Source organism: Vidua chalybeata, chromosome Z (assembly GCF_026979565.1).
Source record: "Vidua chalybeata isolate OUT-0048 chromosome Z, bVidCha1 merged haplotype, whole genome shotgun sequence".
In the NCBI taxonomy this organism is placed as follows: domain Eukaryota; kingdom Metazoa; phylum Chordata; class Aves; order Passeriformes; family Viduidae; genus Vidua; species Vidua chalybeata.
Window position 1 is genome coordinate 70,955,002 of NC_071570.1, and position 27,920 is coordinate 70,982,921.

The 27,920-nt window shown below is 34.3% G+C and overlaps 1 protein-coding gene across 1 annotated transcript in view; it reads left to right on the top strand.

The window, feature by feature from the left end:
* The window catches only part of MAN2A1 (mannosidase alpha class 2A member 1), a 107,232-nt gene that overhangs the window by 49,694 nt on the left and 29,618 nt on the right, over positions 1-27,920 (top strand). The window contains exons 12-15 of the mRNA XM_053931908.1: positions 2,119-2,186; positions 19,044-19,209; positions 21,073-21,303; positions 21,389-21,511. Of these exons, the coding sequence (XP_053787883.1) occupies positions 2,119-2,186; positions 19,044-19,209; positions 21,073-21,303; positions 21,389-21,511 (588 nt within the window). The remainder of the gene's footprint in view (positions 1-2,118; positions 2,187-19,043; positions 19,210-21,072; positions 21,304-21,388; positions 21,512-27,920) is intronic.

Here is a 27,920-nt window from a genome sequence, read left to right on the forward strand (position 1 = left end):
GTGCATAAACACAGCAGGGTTAAGACAGTCTTTATGATATAATTATCTCACACTTCTGACATAACAAACATTACATACATTCTACTGGTTTAGTTGTGCCAGGTGTGTCATATCTTGAACTACTCTTCCAGTCACATGTATATGTAAAAAATTTTTGTTAACATAGTTCTTTATACTTTTTATTGCTTTTATACAAATATATATCTATATATATATCTGCTGCATGTGTATGCTATGTGCTTTTGTGCCACATATATAATTTTTCTCCTCTTTGGAAAATAAATGTGCACTTTCATAAGGTAGGAATATTTTGAAGGCATTTATGGGATGAAGGTTTTACTTCTGCTCTGAATTATATTGGAAGATGTTGCAAAGTTACATTTTACTAAACTTTTGTTGTTCCTGTTCTTCATCAGTCTGGATTAATACCACTGCATTGTAGAAGTACTAATTGCTGTTTAAACTGTATATTGCCTAGGAGCATACTAATTTAATAAGATGTTATTACCACTGTGAAAGCAGAAATTGAAAAGGAAGTTGTTATTTCAATGAATTTATTGTTTCTATATAAAACAAAAAAACAAGGTGATTACTAAAGCAGATTAAGATCTATCTGTATGCCACACAATATCTACAGCATATCATTAATCTAGTCTCTCTGCTATACATTGGATATAGCAACAAAAGCTTTTTAATATGGGATTTGTAGACTGCTAACAGGAGAACTTCGGGATACTTACAGAACACCTTTGCAAACCTTGAGCAAGTTGGAAGTTCAAAGACATTCATTTTGTAGTACAGATTGTGGTATTTTAGTGGCTGATGGAAGCTGACATCAAGAATTGCTCAGAGATGGGCATCCAGAATGAATGTCAAGAGACTTGAGAAAGACAAATGATGAAGACTCCAGGACTGAAAGTGGCTGTTGTTTTTGAGGGGTGAAGAAGTCAAAAACACTTAGAGGAACAGGCCACAAGACCGTAGCAGCAGCATTGCAGCAGGTAGCAGGTACAACCAGGGAAAAGTTCCCTTTCTTGGAGGCAGAGAAAAGGAGGTTGGGAATAAGACACTATTGAAGAACTCTGGAATGACATCACTTTTTGTGCTCTTCTTAATTATTAGTTGCATGCAAAAGCATCATGGTTTTCTTAGTTGATAACTGAATACTTTGTGCTCCTTGTGTTAAGTTTTACAAACTCTACACTAGTAAACAAACAAAAAACCACTTGGAAGGCAATACACTGATAGCAAGAAGACACTTAAAGATCCCAGAATGACCCAGGTTTAGTTGGATCATGGATGAGGTTCAAACTGTAAAAATAAAGCTGCAGCCATTACACAGTTCCTGTACATTAGTCTTAGTTCTTTCAGTGCAGAAAGAAAATTTAAATGTAAGTGACAATTGCTGGATTTAAAAAACATGATTTTAAGGATATTTTGAGGAACTGAGAACTCTGCACTTCAATTTCGAAGTCTGTGGTGGTCACCATTGTAAGAACTGACTGGAACGCACTGTGAATTGGCAGTTTGGCTGTTCTCTTAGGCTATGCAACAGTGATAACAATGTCTTGTCTCTACCTTTCCTCAGTGGAAGTGAGCCCTGTACCACACTACGCACCCCCCAAATTATGTTTTTAGAAATTTTTCATTTTGTACAATATAAGGTAACAATGAGAACTCACAGGAGACTACACAGTGAATCCTTGTGGTAAATGCACAGCAGTGAATTGTTTCAGAGTGAATTTATTGCAGGAGAAATTTAATAAAAGTATGTGATAAGTATTTGCAAAATTTGAAGGAAGTTGGTGATTATGAAGTCTTGTATGCAAAAATGAAAACACAGGTGTAATAATTTGATAATGGAATCTAATAAGGTCTTTAGTGAAAACAAATATTTCCCAGTGAATTGGTCAAAGTAAAGGTCTTTCTTTTGTCAGTGTGAAGTACTAGTTTATTAAATTTTTTGGTTTGTCATCCTCAGTAACGGGCTAAAATAAGATTTAGTTTCCGGTGTTGTTAATGTGGTTTTGTACTCCACAAAATGCATATAATAGACAAAGCTCATATATTACCCATTGAAGTGTATTCAAAAGCAAATTCAAAGACATTCTCTTGTAGGATGATGTTCAGGCTTCTCAAGATTCTTTGCCACGCAAGACAGTTATAAAGCTGACATTGCAACCAAGGTAAATAATTTATATATTACTCAGCGTCTGAGATTCTTTTAGCAATATATGTGTTTTCTCTACCTAGTAAGTAGTTTTTTATGCCATTTCCTTTTTTCCTTTTTTTTTTTTCTTTTTTCTTTTTTTCTTTTTTCTTTTTTTTTTTTTCTTTTTTCTTTTTTCTTTTTTCTTTTTTTCTTTTTTCTTTTTTCTTTTTTCTTTTTTCTTTTTTCTTTTTTCTTTTTTCTTTTTTCTTTTTTCTCTTTTCCTTTTGTTCTTTTTTCTTTTTTCTTTTTTCTTTTTTAATTTTTTTCTTTTTTTTTCTTTTTTCTTTTTCTTTTTTTTTCTTTTTTCTTTTTTTTTCTTTTTTTTCTTTCTTTTCTTTTTTAAATTTTTGCTCAAAATAGAGCTAAAAGTTTTTAAAAAAATAAAGAAAATTAATTCTGGGAAAATTCTGGGAGATTATGCTAATATTATTATGTCTATTTGAAAGAGGACACAGCATGTTAAAACTATAGGCTTTCTCGCATACCACAGCTAAAGTAAGTGTTCTGTTTCTGTGTGCTTTTACTACATTGTAATATTAATAGATTGTGCTTGAGAGAAGCAATAGAAGATTCTAATTAAGCAGAATTACAGGTGCCTCAGTTAAGTCTGTTGACAAAATGTTAAGTTTTATAAGGCCTAAGAATCACAGTTTATAAATACTGAATTGTCTTTAAAAATCAAGTAGAAGATAAACTAGGATACTGTTCTCTCTTAACTCCAACTTTCCATAATATTAAGAGGAGTTAATTTTTTATTTATGTGTAGTTGTAGGGTATTCAGCTGAAATTGGCATCCTGCTATGCCCATGAACACTCAGTATACCAACTGAAATAATGTACACATTCATTTAAAGTGGCTGATCCAAATAAAGTGAATAAGATGTCTGGGTATGAGAACTGCTGTCTGTGTAAATCAAATAATGCAAGATTTTTGCTTACAGAACAGAACATTTAAGATTCATTTAAAAAGCAGTGAATTCTATTTTTGCTGATGTCAGTATCTTATTTCTCTAATTCTAGTGGCAAGCTAGTAAGACTTACTTGCCTAATTGATGCAAATGTCCAACTATTTAGCTGACTAACTGCTCCTGTTAAAAAAATATAGTGTAAAGTATTTGAAAAAATGAGTAAAGTTTAGTTCTTGTGACCTTTTAGGGGAAGCTGTCTTCAGTCTTCCAGCACTAAATATGCATAATCTGTCTAGTGTACGCTTTTCTCTATAGAATGCTTTTTTTTAATATAGGACTTCTCTTATTGGAGCGCTATATAGGTGCTAATAGATTATCTTAAACTTGTCCAAAATGACCAAGAACTCAGGTGCCTATTTGTTTAACTAAAATGTCTTAGCTAAAACTGTGTATGTAGTATATAAGCGCTTGGTTGGAGTCAAGTAATGATGCAGATTTTCTCTGCATTTGAGGGTAGCTTTATTGCCTTTGCTTTCCTTACCTAGGTTAGCGGTTGAAATTTTCCCTGTGCCCTTTTCATCTCCTAATACACCTTTTGTTTGCATACAGTGTTCCACTTTTGTCTCTCCATAATATGCTAAGTAAGTTTTTCCCTTTTTGATCTTAATTCATTCCAGACATTTGCCTTTTTTTTTCCCCTCTGACTTGTAAATTAAATAGATATACATGACATTACCAATAGTATTATTCTGGCAGACTACTGCTGCTATTCTCTAAACTGGTCTTAACTTACTAAGAAAATAGTTCTAGAAGAAAATAGCTAACTTCATGTTGTCTGGTATTGTGAAGATACCATACACTCATATAAGGTGTGATATATGTTCCAAAGACCACAATCAGAAATATGGGAAAAAGAATGAAGAGGGGGAAAATGAGACAGAAAGGGCAAAGAAAGATTATAAGAGAATGTTGATATTACTGACTAAACCCTGGGGTTTTTTGCATCCTTTTTTGGAAACACTTTGAAAGTAATGCAGTAGTGTACGGTACCTCATGTTTTATTTGTTAGAACTTTTATTTGAATATCTTTGTTAAACTGTTTTTGCTTATAAAAATTAGCTTAGTCTTTTTAGGCTTCTAACTTTATCTCTGGTTGTAGCCTGAATCTCCACTAACTTTATTACCTTTGGGAAAAGTGGTATGTAAGCTGACACTGTAACTACTGGTTAAATCCAGTATGTGAATATTATGATTGCATCTGAATTTTCTTGTAGCATTTAATGAGAAATGTTATTTTCAGTAGAAGCTTAAACTCAACTCAATGAATCTATTATTAAGAATTACTATGCTTAAACTTCAAACTTTAAAGCTTATAAGACAGAAACTCTTTTTTTTCCATTTAAAACTTCGGGGCATCAGCAGATTTTAGAAACTTATTTTCACCAAAACTTTGTTATTTGCTTATCTTCTGTTCTTAATAGTCTTTATTATTAATCTGTGTGTAATTGAATCTCTAGATTTCTTTCTGCTAGTATGTTCTAATATGTCAATATATGGCATAGAAATTAAATCAGTGTAACTGACAAGATGTTACTTTTCTTTGATTACTATTTAGCTTTTTGTATTTTTGCACTTCTGTGTCAGAATTAAAAAAAAATGCCTGTATTCTCTTTTGGTTATTCTTACATAAGTGTGGTTCATATCACCTGTGCTTTTAGAGTGACACTGCTGATGGGAAACTCGTAAGGGCTTTTAATTTTTTTTTTTCCTTATTTTACTGATTGCAAATATAACCAGCTTTCTACAGGACCATGGTTGGTAGTGTGCTCCTTGCCTGTTTCATCCATCCGTCCTTTTGGGTATATTTTAGTTAAGTGCTCTCTTCACTGCTCATGAAAGTTGTAGTCGGTAGTGAAAACTGATCTGACAGACTGTACAGGAGAGCTAGGACAACTCTATTACATGGAAGAAAAAAAAAGCAGGAAGAGCTCTATCTTTCAGTTGTTAATGGTCTAGTGTGAAGTATCTCCATATTGTTGTGCAGCTGAGAATTGTCTTTCAAACTGCTTCTAAGCAGCTGCCACCTGAAACCTATTGGGTGTTGTTTCTGCCCCCACCTGAGCATCTCTTCTCTGTAGTGCTGTTGTAATATCTTTATGAATCTGTAAGTGTGTATTTTTAAAGTAATGTGTTAATTTTGGTGAAATAGGTGTACAGGGTATTTTAGGTCTTAACGTGACTCTGTGACCTCAGGATGACTAAATGGTCTCATGATCAGGCTTTTGAATACTGAAATTATGGAGTCTTTAATTACACTAAATACATTTTAACTGATAAATGAAGTTGCATGCTTTTTAAAAAAAATATTTAATTTAGCTGAAAAATGGAGCTTTCACAAGATACTATCCAACTGGATATGGAACTACTTCAGTCTTGTTCTAAAGTTTAAAATTACTGCATGTCTTGGAGACAAAGCCCAGTGAGTGCGCTGATAAATTGGATGCTGGCTCATACTCTGTTACTGCCCAGCTATTTAGTATAATAATAGGTTTTCAGAAACAGTCTACCAGAGACCATACTTTCTGAATGGCAAAAGGCTTGCCCTCACTGGATTTGGTGGGTGGGGGGTGTGTTTGAACCTCCTGTCATCCAGTTTAGGCTGTCAGCAGCAGATGAAGGGCACACTGACTGTGAAGGGAAGGGTTTTCCACCTATTTCTATCTGTGCTGTTTTCTGGAGACAGCATTGCAGGGGCATGCTGCACGACCAAATGACTGGATTGACTGTCTGCACCAACTTGGATCTTGTACTGGTGTTGTTTGGCACAGTATGGTGAACCTTAGTGAAAAGGCTAACAATGACAAATAGGTTTTATCTCTTCTTCCCCCTTCTTGTTTTAACTCCTGAACCTTCATGTACCTAGCTGGGCAGTTTCAATACTGAGCTCCACTGCACTCTATCCTATCTGAACTGAAGATCCTATGGTACTGAAAAATTTTTAAAAATCATCAATTTAGGATTTTTTTTTTTGTGCTAGACCAGCTATTCTTATAATTTAACCACAAATAACTTTTGTCAACTAATCTTAGAGGAACAATATGATATGATAACCTTCTTATTAGGCCAGTTTTATAGCTTAGCAGACACTATTTCCACTAGCTGAAATATTTGGGTTGCCTAGGGGATTAATGATAGGATGATATCAATTATTTCTTCAAAGATCTGTCAAAGCTGTTTAGTGATACCCACCTTGTAAAAGAATGTTTCCTTTTTTCAAACAGAGGATACAAAATAATCTTGGCTATTATCCTTACTTTGTTGTCCTTGAGCAGGTTTTGGCATAAAGTTGTATTTAATAAAGTTTTGGCATAGGTTGTGTTTATACCATTAGGTCCAAAATGCGTGGTATTTTTTGAGGAAGAAAATCCCAATTTAGTTCTATAATTTTTCAATTTGATAGTCTTTTCAAAAATTACTTGGCAGAGTATTCACTGCTTTCTCAACACAGCACTTTAATGCAGAAATTAAAGCTATATTGCTAACTTTAATGTGTGATAGAGAATAATGTACCAAAGTCATAAATTCTTGACAGAGCAGTACTGTATTTGGTTGGATGACTACAGCAAGAATAATTTGAGAAGGAAACTTTGTTAGTCACTTGCCGTAACTGTGTCTTTGTGAGCTTAGAATGTAACTGGATCACCCTAATACTCTTTATTTGGCAACTTTCGCGGTGATTTTTTTTGTTTCCTTTTTTTCCCCCTTTATACCTGTGTTGCCAGTTTTGGTACAATCTATCTAAACTTTAGTCCAATGTAGTTACAAGGAGAGGACCCTCCAACAGCATTTGACATTTTAATAGTAAACATCTTAAATGCCTTTTATGCTTGCATGATATCAGAGTCATATGTATTCCTAGTTATACTCCAAAACTGCTGGGAAAAAAAAGGACAGGGGAAGAAAAGGTCTTTTCAAATCTCAATGAAGAAAAAAAAAACAAGTTTAAAGAAAACAGAAAAGAATACCGCAACATTTAAGATGTGTTCATATAAATATTTGTGGCAATTCACGCATTGTTAATATACACACCTGTTACCCAGAGAAGAAAACAGATCTTGAAAGAACAAGCAAACCAATACTTTTAAGTTTTAATTGGATGAAATAGTGATTGCAAAATGCACAGCCTTGTGTGTTTAAGTGAAACCTCTGAATTAGTATCTTTCAGGGAAGTTGGCAGGATGAATACTCAGTCAAGCCTTAATACTTACTGCTTCTATTAGGAAACAATACTTAATTAAGCCCTTCTATTAAGCACACAGTAGTGCAAGGAGGTGAAAAATTAGAAAATACTTTAGAGGTGATATATGAAGAGCCTGCACTTTAGTATCCAATACGCTGGCTGCTTAGGTTCGATACAGCCTAATGGTGTTTTGAAAATTACTTTAAAGCGTTAATCTCAGTGTTCAGCTGCCTGATCAATTTACTAGATTTCAGGTGACCTGTAACTGCCAGGAACATGTTTTGTTTGTAGTAAACTCAAGGTCATTTTGGCTAAATTGATTGGATATTTAAAAAGCATTCTCCTTGGTTTTCATGATGGAAGAGCTGTTGCAGAAGCAATGAAATGCTTGGCTGACTCAGGATAACTCAGACGTCTGAATCTTGAAATGTTACTAAATGTGAACTTGAAATAACTATTTCAGTAAGAATCATTCTGGTAAAAGTGATGTTCATTCAAATTGAACAAAAAAGCATGATACATTCATTCTGTTTTTTAGGTGGAACTTAGCTGCGCAACTATCTTTATGACCAAACCAGCAAACTCTCCATTGACTATGTCTAATGGGAGAGGAAGTGAGGGGTATGGAAGAGTTTCACAGCACCTTGATCTCTTTATTCTCTTTCTTTGTGTAAGGTCATAATAGTTTTTCAGAGGTTTCCATATTTTCTGTGCAAATTTTCTAGTTTTTGTGTTAAAAATAATTTAAAAATGTACTTCATACGGGCTTATCTCAGAACTGACTCCAGGCACTGGTAATTGACATCTCTTTAAAAGTTTATCTTTGAATTCTAAAAACAAAACAACAAATAAGCTCAATGAGATGAATGCCTGGTTTTGTTTAAGGGCTGTAGAATTGAATGGTGGAACATTTTTTGAGGTGCAATATATTTTCATTATGAAGAAGAAAAAAGCAACTTTGATTTGCAATTAATTGTACTTTAAAGCTTTTTGTGGAATTAATTTTTATTTTTTTTAAAACTCAGTTTTTGAATGCTATGCTTCTGAATTCAAGTTAGTCTAAAAGTTGTTACATTTCAAACTTATAAAAATTAATTTTTAGTGTATAAAAATTCTTATACATCAAACTTATTTTCAGTTTTTGTCTCTTACTGTGGATGAACCAATGACAGTCTGTTCTAAATGTTTCTGTCTACCAGCTGTCTTTGAAACTGCCATTGCAAAATTAAACCTGTAAATAAGTTTATAATTTGTAGGATTCATAGCATCTTTGCTGTTTTTCTAAATTGCACAAATTAATCCTTTCATTTCAATGCACAGAATATCAGCATCCTTTGTTGGGGTTTGCTGTACCCGTGCAATCAGACAGTGAAGGTGTTTGATACTTCAGTAGCTACAAAAAATTGCAACATTAAACTAAAATATGACAATTAGGTCTTACAATAAGAACACTGTAGTGGAAGTATGAAATGCAGAAGGAACAGGTGAACTAAACGTACTCTAGGGGAAGGAAAAACCCTGATCTTGTTTTCAAAGCACAGAAAGTGATCATTATGAAGAAATATGGTAGTGAATGATTGAATACAGGTGAAAGATCTGCATCATATGCATGTACTTGTTGAAGACGTTTTGGAGGTAGGATATACATATTTTAAGTATATTAGTACATTTGTGTATTATTTCTTTTTTTTCCAGGCACTGGCCCCTTCAGCCTTTTTACTGAGGCAATATTGTAGTTAGTCCAAGGCTCTCAAGGCACAGACTGAAGTGATATGGAATACTTAAAAGTCTTTCTGCTCTTCTGAACCAGATTTTTTTTCCCTTCTAAATGCAGATTTATAAAGCCTGCACTACAAGAGGAACAAGGAAAGGATTTTAGTGAAGGTACTTCCTGATCCTGAAAAAGTCAGGGGGCTTCAAGCCCATCTTGGACCTCTGAACATCTCACAACTTTGTGGTAAAAGAAAAATTTAAAATAGTGCCTTTGGACTTAATCCTTTTATCTTTAATTGGAGAGTAGTTATGTGCTCCAGATTAGGATATACGTGCCACTACAATCCATCTAAATCATAGGAAGTATGTGTATCTGGCATATGTAGTAGGTACATAACATTTAAAAGTCTTGTCTTAGGTTGATGTTGATTTTCTTCGTGTTCTCAAAATATATAGATCTTGCTGTGCCGTTGTCTGTGGTTTTTGTGAATGGTGTTTTTTTGAGGGTGTTCCATGGTTTGTTCTTGAGAAAGCCACACAAAGGTCATGTTTCCTGTGAGAGTGGAGGATTATGTGCCTATTGTCTGCCTAATTCTGCCTTTTGCATGAGCAATGGATATTATAGAGATTTCTCTGTAAAGTTACAAAAGAGAGAATTCATAGAAATGCATGTTCTCTCATCTTTATTACTGAGTCAGAAGTTCAGATTTGGGGTTGTCATTAGGAAGGGTAATCCTGCAGTGATTCTGAAATGTCAAGCTAAGATTATTTTTTTATAAGCACAGAATCACTGGTTTTATTTATTTGTATGTTAACTAGAACTGTCAGACATTACTATTCTTAGAAATAATATGTAATTTAAGCATAGCTCTATATCTAAACTACACATTTATTTTCAAATGCTATTATAATTATGGCATTGTATTGTGTTAGTTGTAACTCTGCTGAACTAGATTCTTGTGAATTTACTTATTTATTGATAGTGTCTCTTTATTTCTTGATGTCACCAGTTTAATAGTATAATGAAAAGCTGATCCCTGGATAATAGGTTCTGTTTCCACATTTTTACACCTTGTGAAAGCAACACAAATTTATGTTGTGTGCTGGTAATTTGAGGTTAAGATTACCATCCTACTAACTCTTATGCAGGATATTATTCATAAACTGCAAAAGATGTCTTATTTAAGAAGAGGGGAAAATCCCATTATTTCTCTTCATATATGATAACATTTTATTATATATATTCAAGATTATTATTCTACTCTAGAATGAACAGTTTAATTGGATTATAATTTGCTGCTTTGATGTAAACTGATTTTGTTTTCATGTTACATCTGTGAAAGTATTGATGAATTTATAAGATGCTTATCAGGATGTGATATAGATAACTATGTTACTATTATTTATTTTATATTGTTAGGTAAACTGATAAATCTCCTTAGACTTTATCCAGTCAATTAAAAGACCCTTGGGGGAAGGTATTGAATCTTCTCTTGGGGAAGAACCTGCTTTTCTATGACTTAATAGAAAGCTGATAGTTTAACTTGATTTTTAATAAATGACTCATATTCCTACTGCCCCAGATTTTGTGTTTACATCTGACACTATATCTGAGAGCATAGGTCCTAATCATAAACAAAAGACTTCTCAATTTAATTAAATGTCTAGGATTGTATAGTTATGAATGTGAATGGCTTCAGTATCTACTGTATCTCAGAGGAAGTATGTTAAATCTCTAGAAACTCTTGAAACTATTTTAATATAATTGGGTGTGTTGATGCAGTTTAAGCACAATTCACTGTAGTTTTATATGTTGCTTTGACTTTAGCTCCTTAGCTTTGTGCTACCTTCACACAGTTAATAGACAGACTTGCTGGTTGCCTAGCTGCTTTCTAAATGTTCATTGATAAATGTTCATTGGTAAATGTTGGATATCACATATTGTTCAAATTTTATTCTTTGGTATCAATCTGAGTAGGGTGGAATTTTTCTGTGCAAAGTAAGGCCAAAAAACAAGTAAAGATTTCTTTAGGCAAGATATTAAAGTCAAAAGTTATTTTATTTTCTATCTGTCATGCCAACACAATAGAATGTAAATAGGTTATAAAAGTTGATATCATACTGGCAACAACCTCTCTATATAGGATTAGTATTTAAAACTCTCTTGGTAAACTGGAGACATTATTTCATAATCAAAGAAGCAGGCAAGTGGAAGTATTGCACATCACGTGGAAGAATAGTGTGTAGACTGACCAAATGGACATTAGTGAAGCAGAAGAAGACTAGGTACAACAGAAGATGGAATTGAGAGAGTTACTTGTATGGTGTCAAAGGCAGTTTTGCTCTGGGATGATTTAAGTGGAAATGCTCTTTGTAAAATGCAGCTGAAATACTCAAGAGCGTTGAAGTGCTATACTCAAGAGCGATGAAGGCTTCATCAAAAGTATGGAGTGAGAAGCTGGAAAGGGTTAATAGAAAAACAAGAGCACTAAGTCATAGAAAGCAACCAAAGAGATGTTGAAAGAGCATCATCTGTTTAGTTTGAAAAGACTGATAATAAGGAAGATAAGTCTATAAATGCCTGCAAGGTTTGTTACAGTCATTATACATACAGTAGAAAGTAGGAAGACATAATTGGAGGAAATGTCTAAAATAATTAAAAATTTAATTTTATATTAGAAAAACTGGTACTTGAGCTGCAGAATAATGTCATCGGATTTGGACATTTTCAAGAATTGCAATTGTAGCATTTTTCAAAGTTTGCCCTACTGATTTCTCATTTTGTCTAAGAGGTCAAGCTACAGCAACCTCCTAGTCTACAGGGGGGTTTTATTAATATCTAGATTTTCCTTTGTCTCCTCAGTTTACTCTGGGAATCATAGCGAAAAAGGGGTATTTTGTAATACCCAACATGACCTAAGATTATAGAACAGTCTGTTTTGTGCATAGGCCTCTGTTTGACTAGGTGGAAAAAAAGAGAAAAAGGGATTGGTTTAAGACATGTAAGACCTTCCAGTGATCTTAAAGCCTGCATGATGTTTGTATAAGAACTGGTAGCTCTAATGAGAGAATATCTCTGCTTGGAATTGTTGTGCACAAGCACAGCAATTTATTGTTCATTGTACAGGAAAACAGATTTTTCTGTTCAGGACAAAAAGGTTTTTTCCTCTGACAAATGTTATTTTGTCACTTGGCAAATTTGTTGTGAAAGCTGGATGCTTTTGTATCACTTTTGATGAAAGATTGTCTGAGTGCTGGGTATTTTAACTGTTTTATGCATTAAATGTTTACAGAGTGATGTTTGAGGGGGTTGTGGAGGTCTTTTTTTGGTGATTTTTTTTTTTTTTTTACTATTACTGTAGATAGGTGGGTTTCACATGTGGTGAGGAGTATTGAGCAGTGCAGTAACTACTAGTACTAACTGTGTAGATTGGCAGCAGCAGATCAGTTCTCTGTGGGAATGCAAAGGGTCAAGAAATTTCCTCATACTTGAAAATCCTGCATTTTCTCTTTGCCTCTCTACACCCCTCCCTCTCCTCATCCTCCAGAAATTCTGTTTCTAAAAGAAATATCCTAAATCCTTAATGTCAGATTTCTGTAAGTTAGTATGATTTAACATTGCACTTCCCCTTCTGGAAAAAAGCCCAGAAAAACCTCTGATGTGTCTAATGGGTATTGCTGATTTTGTTCCCTTTTGAAATATGAACTAGGAAGAATATTATTTTTATATTATTGGACAAATATCCATGCATATTTGTTCCAAAATACATTAAGTAGCTCCTCAGGACTTATGGGGTTTTATATCAAAATTAATTGACAAATTGATTTTGATACTTTTTGTTTCTTTTTTTTTTTAAGTAGTTTCCCACTATTGAAAAAAGGTTGTGGATCAGTTGTCACTGATAACAGTTCGATGTACACAGAGACACAGAGTTCAGTATTTGCAATAACATGCAGTAGAAGAAGTATAATTTGGGTGAAATCATAAGAATATTTTACATTTGAGAAATAAATATTCATTTCACAGAGATGGTAATAAGGCTGTTTTAAAATACCTTCAGAGTCAAATTTTCTTTGAAATTAGCATGAATCAGACTCAAATACTTTCAAAAAGTGGAGGACATTGGTCAGAAGACTTTCATGCATGAGGGTTTGAGTAATGTTGTCCAAAACTTTCTCTGTAGCCTAAATTTCTTACAAAATGAATTTTGAATAGAACTGGAAAGTGTCTTGAAATGCTGTGAAACACACAGCTTCTGAAGCCAAATTTAATAACTGATAGAAGAGCTGTAGGAAAAAAGCATTAATCTGCTGCCAACGAGAGTGTCACAATCATGAGCCTGCACAGTTGGCTTTTGATGAGTTTTGTTCCTAAAGGAATATTAAGTACACAACATAGATTGAGATATTGGAAAAAGTCTAATTTTTGTATTAACCAGAGGAGCACTATGAACAGATAATATCCTGAAGATTGTATATATGGCATTTATTTTCAGAACAATTATTTTATAGGCTCTATGATTATATTTTATAGGTCATCTTTAGTAATTCCTAGCAGAAAAGCATACAAAATGGATGAGGGGACCTGTACTTAAAATGTCATGTTATTCGTACTCTTGACTGAGGAGGCCTTGACCCTTATATGAGGGACCATTAGAGTTTTGAAAAGAGCTAAGTAACTTGACATAACTTTTTTTTTTTTTTTTACCTACCAGTTTGAGTAAATATTCAGTAGAGTTTTCCTTCTTAAGAAAAGGGAATTGTTAATTTAGGTTTTAGTCTGTATTTTTCCCCGTGGCCCCCTACAGCAAGGAGAGGGCTTTTTAAATAACAGGGGAGTAATTTTTGTGCTCAAGTTACTTATGATTTTATTATGTATTTTTAAAAAAAAGAGGAAAATAAGTATCTTGATGTTTTCTTGGGCTTCAATGCAAGCATCATAGAAGTCTTTTCTTCAAGGGAGGTTGTACATATTTGCACAATGAACAGATAAATGCCTGGTTTAAGTAGATGGTCTTGAATCTTTTCCTTCCATGTACCTCCATCCCCAAAGACATGCATCTGTGTAATGGCAATTCATGACAGTTTCTTAGGATTGTCATTTTCTTGGACTTTTGGTTTTTTTTTTGTTGAAATTTCATTATCAGAAGACATCAGAAGTCTCATAGTTTTGATTTTTAATGGTATTTTGGAAGCTACTATGGCAAGCAGTGCTTTATGTAGTTTAAATATTAAGCCCTAGTTTGTTTCTACCTCATATATATCCGTGTTTTGTAATTAAACATTACTACCTACTGACTCTTCTGCCATCTTTTGAAGCAATTTTTCCTTGTAATTTTAAGATGTGAGACAGTTTTGATTCTATTACCCAGTGAGATGTTATTTTTTTTTTTAGAGAATTTCAGTTTTGTTTACAATTTTAAAGTCCTAGTCTATCAAAATCCATCAGGAGTCAAGAACTCAGGATACATTTCTAGCTGAATTGTGGTTTCTCACCCAACAGCCTCTCTGGTGACTATTAACATATGTAGTTACTTAAATTCCTTTTCTCTATAGCGTAAAACATTTAAATCTGTTTTCATTACTCCTCTCTTGTTTCTTTCAGAACTCACATGCATCTGTTCTCTTTTGTTCTTCACTTGAAGACCACTGATATAGTATATAATTTAGCTTCATGGCTTGTATCTTTTCTCAGTTTTCAGTTTTTGTTTTTTTTTTACCGCTTAGGTGGTTTTTACCTTGGCCTTTATAAGAGAAGAGTGAAAGGAACTAATCAGCTTTGAAAGTTTTGTTCATGTAACTTTGCATTAAAACTGTGCTTATGGGTCCAAAGAACTGAATCTGAAACCGTTTATAATGGAAAATGCTCCAATCCATCTCAGAAGGTTTGCTGTAGAAATTTAGTGAAATTGATCTATCTGAGCTAGAGGTCCTCAAGGAATTGGTTCTCCAGATGTATTTGAATAAAATTATTCTGCTGAACAATGAACACTGTTGTCTTGAACTGTAAATCCCAAGTGCCTTGAAAGGTGGTTTTTGAATAAGCCCTTATCACTGATGATGCTCTGACATTTACTAGTAGTGAATTGTGGTTTCTCATCTTAGTTGAATGCATCCCTTGAGAAAGAAGGATGAATGAACTTCAAAAGGAAGTGGTAATTATGGTAATTGTGTTGCAGGTGTTACCAGTAAATGTGTGTATCAACATATATGCCTATATGTTTATGCACATTGGAGAAACAGAAAACAGTGATCTTTTGAAATACTGAAGCTGTTCTGTTTAAGAAAAAATACTATTTTAGGAGACAGAGATTAAAGTTGTTAGAGATCTAAACAAATCATCTTTATTCATGTCTATAAATAAAGCTACAGCACTTTACATATTTTCTTAATTTAATAATGAAAGTATTTGAAGTAAGAAGTGGGGAGGTGGGAGGGGAGGGGTGTTCTACCTCTTGCTGAAAATGTTCCACAATGAGTTAAATCTTGTACTACAGGAAAGACTGATCAAAATATTCTTGTATGTATATATTTAATAGAGTTTATTAATGTTATTAATAGTAGATTACCTAGGGAAAGTGCTCATGCTGTTCTGAGTTTCAGAGACCCAAAAAAGTATGGGGTAAAAGAATGCACAGTATATCTTTCCGAAAGTGTCTGAAAAGGTGTCAGGATTTGCTTTTCTTAAATTTCAAATATTTGTGATGCTTCCAGTTCAGGATTAAGAGCTCAAATCTACAATAACTTCTCTTTTTTGAATGGATTGGGAGCAGTTAACTCCTGCTCCCTGTGCAGTGATGAAATGCGTGGTCTCCATGTGAGTGGTTTAGTCATGGTTTTTATATCAATGCAGTTTATTTTAACATAGTTTTAGGATTCTTAGATTTCTTGAATAAATAAAATAAATGATGGCTGACAGTTGGCCATAATGGTGCCTCTAATGTAAAATATTTCAGATATAATTTTTCATATTAATTTTACCAATAGCCCTTCACTCTTTAACTGAATGAAATATGTAAACTTTAATAGTTTTCTTGGTGTTGTTGCCAAAGACCAGTTAACTGAATAATGAAAAGAAAATATTTGCTTGCTTTTTTTGAAAGACAGTAATATTCATGCCTTAAGATAAGGAATAGAAAACCTTTAAATATTATCAAGTTCCTTCTCTCTGTAATGCAACCACAGTGCATTAAGCCATTGTACACAGCTTTTTGTGTGACAGTCTTTGCAATGATACAGCTTAAGTAAGGTGTAGCTCTTTTTTTTTCAAATAAAATCTACAATTTTTATAGTGGGATATTATTTAAGGGTGGGAGTTGGATGGTACTTCAGAAGTAATGTGATTTAATTACATTAGTTGGTGCTTTTGTATATGCACAAGAATTATGTCTTGCTTTGTATAACTACTACAGTCCTCCTGAAATAGTATGTCAAAACAAGATATTAGTGTCTAGTCAAAACTCCTGCATTTTAAGTGCTGAAAATCTGCCCTGTCATTGCTAGCTTCCTCTATTTTATTACTCTGCGCACACATAATGAACTTAAAATACATTGATTCAAGAAGTTAAAAAATGTATACATTTTGATACAACAATAGATTTGTTTAATCTAATACAATTTTTTAAATAGCCTGATGAAATATAATAATAATAATACTGCAGTTCATAAGGTCTTTTGTTATAAGTAAATTTGTCATGCAACTAATTAAAGTTGTGAAATATGTTTGTACCTGTGGGAAGGTGAACAAAGTTTCTGGAAATATTTTTTGCACTAATATGTTCTTTGCTTGGCAGATAATTTAAATTTAATGAGGATGTGTAGCATTACTGAAAATTATTATATGCATAAGGTCTCCTTTTACTTGGAGGCATAAAAATTGAGAAATTCAATTGTATAAGAAGAATAAAGAAAAAAAGATGTGGTGTTCTGTTGATGGATGAGAATGAGGATTTATTTTGAGCTTTGGTGTTCAATCATCTCTCAGTCTGTATTGTTTCTGACATAGTTCCTAACACTCTTTTTTCAGAGTACATGAGGAGTTCTTAAAAAAAATTGATATAATTTCTCTTCCTAATTTGTAATGGGTTGAGACTGAGGGCTGGGTTGGTTTAGCTAGGTTTTTTGATTCCACGGATGTCATAAAAAAAAACCCACCAAAACAAACCAACAAAAACACCTATTGAGATGAACCAAAACATTTAAATTAAAATCTTTCTCTGAAAGAAGACAGCTCCACATAAGCAGAAGTGTAAATTGCCCTACCCAAGTCTAGGGGAAGTTCTCAGAAAGTCTTACACAAATTCTTAAAGACTCTGAAAGCTAACCCAGAATATGGTTAACTATTACATTGTCTAGTAATCTAGGAGTCTTCAGCATGAAACAGGGCAAAAGAAAGCATCCAAAAGCATTTTTGGTTGTGATCACAAATGCACATTGAAAATCATCGGTATAGTTTGAAGTCATGATTTAAACAATACTTCAGCACAGGAATTTAAGGAGTTAAAAAGAAAATATTTTTAATGGGAAGCTCATTTGATATATGGCAAGTAATCCAAAAGTTCTTGATCTAAAAAGCTAATAAGGCCTCTGATTTTGTTTATTTAACTAATGAGAAGTTGGAGTTGACCTTTCATTTCATACTGATTGTGAAATAATAGGGTAGCAGTGAAGTGCTGTGAAATTTACTAGCCAAGTTTGATGCAGGCAAACAAAGGAAGCCAGTAAGAAGATAAGGGGGAAATGGTGACCTGGTCAGGATTCTGAATGAGATTTGTAGGTTGGGTGGATGGAGACAATTCTGGGTGAAGTGGTTTGGTCTATGAAGGGGGTAATTGAATTTGAGGTTTAAGATGTGAAAGCAAAAGAAATGAAACCATGGACAAAACCCTGAAGAATCTGCATAGAAAACACAGAGCAGAGAAGGAGAATCTTTTTAGAAGAAATGTGGAAGGAGTGATTTGATAAGTAAGAAATGGATCTCATGGGAGCTGATGTAAGATCAGATCCCATGAAGAAGTAAATTGCTTAACAGTGGAGTGTTAAGGAGGTTGAAGATAGAGTATTGGTTCTACTGTGTATAGTTAAGAAGACACCAGAAGTTTTGGCAAGAGCGGCTTTTGTTGTAAAAGACTTCTTCAAAAGGATGACATGAACTGAGGGAAACTTCAGGGAACAGCTGTGAATACTCCATTCTTTGAGCTTGTCAGTGAAAAGGCAAGAAGTACAATGATAGTCCTACAGATGTATGAACCACAAATGTTCTATACCTTCTATACTACAAATGTTTTTCTATACCTTACAATACATGAACCTGGAATAATAATAAAAAAATATTTAGACTAATAAAAGCTGTCTTCAGCTCAGGGCTGATTCTTTTGGTTAATAACATAATCTGTGTTCAAATGGAAGACTATGGAAAAAAATGGTTTTTCCATATGTACCTATTAAGAAGATATGCAAATATTTGCCATAGTAAATGATGCTAAATTATAATTTAAATAGTTTTATATTTCCCTTATAGGAGAGAGAAGCTACTTCCTTTAGTGAATATATATATGAAGAGCCAGTTTTCTTCACTCACTTTTTTCTAAGCTGTGTTAAAAAGAGGCAATTGTGGATGAGAATTTGATAGTTCAACCTGAAAAATACATTTACAATGCCCTTAAGTATCTTGATTGTGCTTGCAACTGAATTCTTTAGCAATTATAATGGGAAATAGATGTATTTTTTGTAAGGAATTTTCAAAATTTCTTGGACAAGTAATAGCCTTAAGAAAAGAAGATTGCAAATAATTGATGTTAAATATCCATTGTTTCTTGGTTATGTTTTGTATATTTATTTGTTGTGGTATGTACCTGTTGTTCTAACATTGTTTTAATCCTCTGTATGTAAAATTTATGTGCAGTTACATTAAACCTGAAGGAGGAAGCTCGGTTGCCAGAAGATAATTTAGTAAATATGTTTTTTTCAGATACCTTTTGATACATAATCCTACGGAACAAGAGCGATTTTCAGTGGTTTCAGTCAATGTGAATTCACCCAGAGTTAAATTATTGTGTCCTTTGGGAAAACCTGTTACTGTCCAGATTAGTGCTGTTTGGGATGGAGCAACTACAGTATCACATGAAGCTTATCAGGTACCCTACTTTAAGTAAAAAGCATTAAAATATGTTTTTTGATAGCTACTGTAGCTTCATAGTTGTATAAAATGAAAAGTGTACTTCATATATTGGCCATTCTGTTCTTCAGAGACAGTGCTATTTATTCAGTTACTGTAAGTAAAAACACCAAAAAAACCACCCACCAAAGAACCCCCTAAAAAGTCAATATACATGTGTTTAGCATTAATGTCTCCTAAACTGGTAAGGTGTTAAAGTTTTGTGATACAATTTACTACATTTAAAGGATCAGTTTCAGCTGCATGATTGGAAAATACTGGATGTGTGTCTTTTCCCCTCGCTTTCTCAATTGAGCTGCTTCATCCTTCAAGTGCCAATCTGTACACACAGACAAACACGTCTGTATGTTCTCAAGCACTCCAGCTGGAAGGTCTTATACATGAAATGGCTTAAGCATTTACATTTAGATGTCCTCTTCCCTACCAGATACTCAAGCTGGACAGATATCTTCAAGCCCACCTCCTGTTTTTTGTTTAAAGCAAAACTTCTAAGAATTTTTGGGTTGTACATCATTATAGAAAATTGTCTTCAATGATCACATGACATATCAGAAATTCATTTCATTAAATTTTTAATGAAATAGTTATAGTGTATGACTGTAATTGTAATTGCTTTCAGGCTTATGTTTTGATTCCTTTTTATGTAGGAACTTAATTCAAGATAATATTTCTGTGGAGCTAATTCAATAACTATCTCTCAGTTGTGTTCCAAAGGGATAATTATTGTGAGTAAACCTTGCTAAGTAGCTCAACCCCACATACTTGCTTGCTCACTGACCCAGTGGGTGTGGAGGAAAAAATTGGATGGGCAATGGTGAGAAAGCTCAAGGGTAAAGCTGAAGCTGTGCACACAAGCAAAGCAAAACAAGGAATTCATTCACTGTGTCCCAAGGCTGAGGAGGTGCTCAGCCACCCCCAGCAGAGTATGGCTTCATCCCATGAAATAGTGACTTGGGAAAATAAACACCATCACTCCGAACATCCCCCCTTCCTTTTTCTTCTCACAGTTTTTATTGCTGAGCATCATGCCACATGGTCTTGAATATGCCTCTGGTCAGTTGGGGTTGGCTGTCCTGGCTGTGTCCCCTTCCAACTCCTTGTGCATCCCCAGCCTCCTCCCAGTGGAGCACCAGACAGGGCCCTGATGCTGCATAAGCCATGCTCAGCTGTAGCTGGGATATTTATCGCTGTGTTATCAAAGTGGTTAATACTGAAACCAAGCACCAGAAGTGCTATTATGAAGAAATTTAAGTTTATCCCAGCCAAAACCAGCACAATAATTAGTACTTTTAGTGCCTGAAGAAGAGGAAGTGAAATTACTTGTCTGGACTTCAAATTCTAAACAAATTGTGTTGGAGATGTACCTTGTGTATGACTCTTCTATGCAGATTATAGCTCCTAAAAAAACAGAGACTGAAAATTAGACATTTGCTTTACACTTAGTTATTTAAATTAATGCATTTTTAAATTTAAATTTCAAATTCAAGTGATAAGTAGAGTCTGTGATAAGGGAGTCTGTGAGTCTTGATCCAATACACGTGCATGTTCAATGAAAAATATACTCAGAACTGCATATCACAACTAACATTCTTAACAAGATTCAAAATTGTTATTGCATAAATATAATGGTAATCTGGATGTTAAGCAAATTAGTCATGCAGATATTTTTGTTTGTTAATTCTTCATATTTATTTATGGACTATGGGAAAACTCAGCCATCCTAAAATTATTCAAGCAAAAGGAATTACTCTGAACATAAATTCTGTATAAAAAGTTGATATTTTGCTATTTTTAGTAATGGCTACTTATTTGCTCCCAACAGATGTCTTTTGTGGCACATCTACCACCTCTTGGGATTGGAGTTTACCAGCTTCTGGAGGATGAAAGCTCAGAAGCAGTTTTAGCTGACTATAACATATATGTAAGGAATAGCAGGCAGGAGAAGCCAGATAGAGTTTTCAAGATAAAAGAGATGCAGCATTCTGTGGATAATATAATCTTGGAAAGTGCATACTTGAAATTATGGTTTTCTGGAATGTCTGGATTACTGGAGGTATGTTATATTTTACTTCAAAGCACTATATTTTACTTTCTTGTGCTGCTTTATGGAAACCTAACATGAATCTCTGTCCTTTTAGAAAATAAACACCAAGGAAGACGGTAAAAATCATCAAATGAAGGTGGAGTTTGCTTGGTATGGAACTACCAGTAACCGAGATAAAAGTGGAGCTTATCTCTTCTTACCAGATGGAGATGCCAAGGTAAACTTTGTGTTTGCAAAGAAATTCTAATCTTGAAGTAACTTAAAGTGTTTGGCAAATACAGATTGAAAGAGCTAGTTATCCCCAAAACTGAAATAAAAGCCGTGTGTGGCTAGACAAAATGACATGGGCTATTGAAATGATTGGCAGAAATTCATACTTCCTAATCCTACATCAGAGCAAGAACACAATAGAACTTGTGAAAATCTGGAGAATATTTATGATCCCCCCCCAAAAAAATTAACATATGATCCTTGCCAGAAATTCAGTGAGGTGTCGCCATTCATTATCAATGAAATAAGTTCATTTTTACTTTCTATGATGAAAATGTGTACTGATTCATTTCTACATACTCACTTTTCTGATTTTTATTTTTTTTAATTGTGAATGTGTTGCTTCTGGTTCAGAGCTACTTTTTAAGCTGATATTAGCATACTTAGTTTAATATAGTAACTAAGATACTGAGTCCCAATTGGTGAATATAAAGACAGAGTAGTAAGGATCTGCTCTGATTTAGTTCTCTAGGGTTATCTGTATTTTTAGCTGTGTAATTATTGGAGAGCAACAGCATAGTCCTATTAGTTTTCAAACTGGAAATTAGGAGATGGCAGTGTTCTTACAATGACTTCATTACCATATGGAGTCTACTACTTCCCTTTTGGAACTGGAAGGATGATATTTCAGAAGGCAAAAGATAAAATGATGAACATTTATGAAGCTAGCTAGTTGGCAGCATATTTCTTCTGAGTTTCTCTTGTGAAAACTCAAGTTGCATGCATAAGGCAAACTATGAGCTGTATTCTTACCATTTTAGGAAATATGCAAGAGTAATCATTCTGCTTTTTGGTGGGAGGGAAAGGTGTTTGGCTTTCTTTCTTTCTGTTTTCTTTTTCTCTTTTCCTATTTCTCCCTTTTATCTGTGTAAATCAGTCTGGAAGGAAACAGAATATTTTCCTTTTCTTTTAGCAGTCTTTCCTAGAAGCACACCTTTTGAGGTCTGTGATTTGACAGGTTTGAACTATTTAGTATATTTAGTCCCATAATAATTTACTTCAGACAAGTTCATCAGGGTTCCCTTATCACTAATTTTAAATGCCATTTCATATTTCTTAATTTTATTGTGTTTTTGTCTGTGAATACTTGAATAATATTACTTAGGGTTTTTAATTTTTACTTTTCACTAGCTGTGTGGTCACACTTTAACTAATTTCATTTTATATTCTATTTCATCTTTTGCTTTTAAAAATAATCAATAATATCTAGCAGTTACGTTGTTTTACCTATACATTCAAGAAATTTGCTTTATGAAAATAATCTAGACAAATTGAGGTAGCAAAATGGTATGGTTAAAACAGAAAAAGTCTATCACATGTCTGCAAGCACAATTAGAAAAGAAAAATGAAATTAAACTACATTTTAAGTTAACATTAAAAGGGTGCTATTCAACTTTTGTAACATTTTATACAATAAAAATGAAATTGCTATGCTTCTGAAAATTCTGCTTCATTAATATTTTGATTCACCATAAGGCTGATTTGGCTTGCATTTTAATAACACTAATTAAATTGTCCCACTGGGAATAACAGAGTAATTCTATAGCAGTTTCTAAACCAGTTTGAGCTAATGCTTTCTGTCTTAAAAGAAATGCCATCTGTTCAGAGTTCTTAGTGTAATGTGGATTGACTAGCTTTCTAAGTTCTTGTGTTAATTGGCAGGATAGATGGCAGGCAATTTTCTTGATTTTTGGCTAGGTATTTTGTTGTTTTGATTTTTTCTTACCTCCTTTACCCTATGTTTTACAGCAAAATTTGCAAAGAATAATTGCTTTTTATTTTGGACTATTTTCCTTTGGTATGAGTAGAGTTATATGTTTTCTTTGCCTTTGTTAACTGATTAATTTTATGTTTGATAAATTTTTGGTTTCTTTATTTTCAGTTCTGTAATACTCAGAAATTATTTTTCTTCATCTTGTTTAATCATTTGTCTAACCATAATGCTGAACTACAACAGTGCAAAGTCCAGAACAGAGGCACAGAGTGGGGGCTCCATCCTGCAGGTCTAGAGAGATAGGACAGTTCCCCTACCATGCCTTTGTTTTTCCTGCAAAATTAAAACAGAAAGCAAGGCACCAGGGAAAAAGGCAGCGTCTTAATTTTTTTTAATTGCAGTGCAGTCTAACTGATTGACAATGTTAACAAAGTTTGAAAGGAAGGGATTTCCTTGGGCCTCACAATAAATATAAACAAAGTTCATAAAGACAAAACATGTTTTTTAACTCCTGTGATTTTGTGAAGAATGTCCAACTTGGTTTTTTTTCTTTTTTTTGTAGATCTGTGGGAAAAAAAAAACCCACAGTATTCAATAAACTTTGAAACAGTTAAATGTCTGTATTTTCCTCTGTGTATTCAAGACAAGTCAATACGTGAGGACTTCTTAGTAGCCCTGCTTGGTATCAATAGGGAATAGAGCAAAGCAGTTTTTTCCAAAGCATCAGATGCTAAATGTTTGTGGGATCAGTGTGAGTAGTTGATTTTTTTTGTTTTACAAATAAGTTTTTTCAGTATCAAAGTGATGGGTTTTGGTACACCCAGACTAGGAAATTTTGATTCTCCCTCAGGCAGCTGGTTCTGTGATTCTGTGTATGTACTAGTTTCCATAGGTACTTATGTACTAACAGAATGTATAAGAAAAGAGATTTTTTTTCCCCTTGCAGGATCTCTAGTGCTAGAGCTGAAATACAGGATATTAGCTCAGTCTAACCTCACACCCTGACAAATAAGGGGCAATCTGCTATTGAGAAGCACCTTTTCCTGCAGGCTTTGTCTTATGATTTTTTTTTTTTTTAATTTTAGACCAATGCAGAACATTTCATGTGTTGTTGAAAACTTTCCCCTGGGCAAGTTTTTGCCACCCAGACCAACAGTGTGCTTCACTACCAGAAGTTTCCTGGCCACACTAAAATGGTTAGGAGTGCTTTACTTGTCTACAAAGAGAAAAGTTAATTGCCCATACTTCGTGCCTCCAGGCTGCAACATACCATGCCATTTTCTATACAAGCCAGTAAATATTTTGGTGAAGGTGTACCTCCAGTTATTTCCACCCTTTGGCACCTGTTTTGATTTTGAGTATTTTAATATACCATAGGGATCCATGATGTATTACATTGTTCCAGGTAGTCTCCCTTAAAATTCCTAGCTAGCTTCTCCCCAGGCCTCCTTCCCACTATCTTTCAAAAAAAAGGAAAAGATTGTCTTATTTCTCTTGAATAGGAGTACAGAAAGATGATTTCTGAAGCCTTTGACCCATAGTTCTGTTGTCCTGTTTCTGAAAAATACTGATTTCTAGGCTCAACAGAAGCTGCCTCATTAGGCTGCTGGATCTTATATAATGAAATTCATTCCACTGGAGCTGAGGGGAACAGATATTACAGCAGCTATTTATTTTAACTCTCTAGAAAGTGACGTCTTCAGACTAGCCATTGGATATGAAAGCAACATATTTTTATTCCAGTTTGAGGTGTGAGTAATCACAGATTGCTTCATGCTGGAAGGTCCTTTAGTCCATGCTTGTTTACAAAGCAGACTTAACACTGAATTGAGACAAGGACGTCGTCAAATCAGTTTTGCAAATATCTATCACTGTTTGTTCTTTCCACATTGCCTTAGACTTTCACATCAAAAGTACCTTTGTATTTCAGATGCGAGACCAGGAGCCTTTCACAGACCTGTGCATCTCACCAAGGATCTTTACAATGATACTAGAATAATTGCATATTAAATGCATAAAGATATTTTCCTGTTTAAAAGCAAAAGCTTAGTAGATTGAAATGTTTTTGGTGAGGCAAACCTGGGCAATTATCTCTCTATAGGTTCTGAACTCCTGGTATTTCTCCTGGTAACTATCAACAAATCAAGTTCTAGGATTAGTGCTTTTCTAGGCACTAAATATGAATTTGAAGGCTCCCCTGTTCTGTCACTGCCATATTTTAACTTCATTTTCCCTGCTTGCCCAATAATCAGGGAACGTCAGTCATCCTTGAGAACTTGAGTATACATCATATTGCCATTCTTTCTATCAGTAAGAACTTGTCTGATCCCCAAAACTACGTGATAGCATCTGCCTTTGTAAGCCACCATCCTCTTTTGTGCCTTTTCTAGCACTGTGACTGAATTGGAGGCTTGCAAACTCAATGCATGTCCTAGCATTGTTTCAGGCAATATCTACAAAATAACAGTTCCTTTTCCATCAGCTCATCTTTCTGTTTAGTTCAGAACAGTCTATAATAAGTTGCATTTATCTTCAGAAGAGGAGCTGATTTGACTACATGTGCAGCTCGGAGGCTCAGGTGTGTGAACTTAATATTTGTGGCAATATCCTAGAATCTGAGAGCTGATATATCCATCTCATTTCAGCTTTCTGTGTATTTTGATAGCTGTTGTCAATATCACACTCATGTTTTGTGCTAAAAAACTCAGTGGAAAAGAGTTCCTCCAAATGTTTGGGTCTAGTATTTTTTTTTTAATTTTTTCATTTTTGAAATTACTTCATGTAATTTTTTTCTAGTAAGTGCACAACCTTTTATATTCCTGTCACTCAACCAGCATCTCTCCATTTTGCTGGCTAGCTCCAGCGAGGACGGAGCAAAAAATACTCTTACAATCTACACAAGACCTTAAGATCAGTGTTACTTTGGGACCAGAATATATTTGGCAGTCTGCTGTCTGTGTAAGTGACATTCTTCTAGGCCACAGGTCATTGGCTTGTCCTGAGGACCTCAAGTTTCTCAGTTCCTTTTCTGAGAGTTCCTTTAGGTGCTGTTTGAGTCTGTCTTTGCTAGCTTGAGTATCTTCATGTTGCTCTGCCCTGCAGGGAGGATTTTGAACGGTTTGATCACCCCACCTTTTGTTTGGTCATCCAGTTCCTCCTCTGTGGGATTTTTAACTTTTAGAAGTCAGGTAGTGGCCAATGAAATTAGTTTGTCTTCTCTGCCTATATGTGATAGAACAGCAAATAATTCTCTTCTGCCAGAAGGGGAGAATTCAGTCTACAGTTACGGATATTGTCAGTTTTTCATGGAAATAAGAGGTCTTAACCTAAGATCTGGTCTTTAAATTTCTTTTATTGGAGCATATTAGCTCATCTGTCTAATATGGCCCCTGAATACTATATTCCTTCTGTATTTCTCACCTAGCAAATGGATTTTGCGTAAAGATAACATTTGTCTGTCTTATTGACAAGATGAGAGCCTATGAAAGTATTCCATAATTTTTTCATGTGGACTATCAAGAAGTCTAAAACACTATTTTGAGGTTTTTTACTGATTAATGGGATAAGATTTTCAGTAGGAAAAAGCCCTTTCTCCCTAAACCAAACAATCTTATCAAAGTGTAAGTAACTGTGATTTCTCTTCCAAACTCCTGTACAAAATATTCCTGTAGCTGATGACTGCAGAGTTGCCTCTTGTAGCTCTGGCAAAGCTTTTATTAAAGAGTATTCTGAAGCTCTAAGAATAAGTAAGTGAATAGAAAAGGCGGGCTTTTTGCCCTTTAAAGTCCCTTTCAGTTTTTTTCTTTTAGACAATACTTCTTGAAATCTTCCCTATTATATGCTCAAAGAATATTGGATATTTGCCTATACTTGCTCTTCTCTAGTGTGTTTTGTCTGTATGTATGTGAGCTTGATCTCTGCTCTTCCTCAAGATGCATTTGTTCTTTAGTATCAATGCTTCAAGAAAGACCGTGCTCTGTCCTTATGGCGTTACTATATACAGAAGTAAGACAGCCACCCTCTGAGAGCTTTCTGCCTAGATCCCTCTGAATAATGTGTTTTTCAAGCATTTGGGATGTTTTTTTTGTGAGTGAAGTCTTTATTTACAGCTGTTTCCCTATTGAAGTAGTTGCATGTGTTGTATTTTCATTTTTGACTTGTACACTCTCAATATTTAACTCATTTTTACCTTTGCAGCCATCCACTTATTTCCATCTGGTGCACACAGGTGCAAATCTGTTGGGATCAACAGGTTTTTTTAAAAAATGTCACTGTTTACCCAGCCAAAACTCTAAATACTGTGACTACGCGGAAAAATAATTTTCTTCATCTCTTTGATTTGACTGTGAATATGCAATGTTTGTCCTAGTCTGTGGGAGCCATGAGTAGTAGGCCGCTGTCCTTATTGACATTTTGTAATGATTCCCAGCCCTACCCTGCATTCCAGAGAGCTCCACTGGCAACGGTGTCTGCTTCTGATGAAGGAAAAGCTTTCTTTTCTATTTTCAAAGGATATGCAAACTGATCTACACAGCAGAGTAGGGGGAGGCTTCCCTTGTGCAGTGTGTACCACTGATGGAGGCAGTCAAACCACCTCCCCCAGATTTCGAAAGTACAGTATTTAATTACTGGTTAGCAGTTA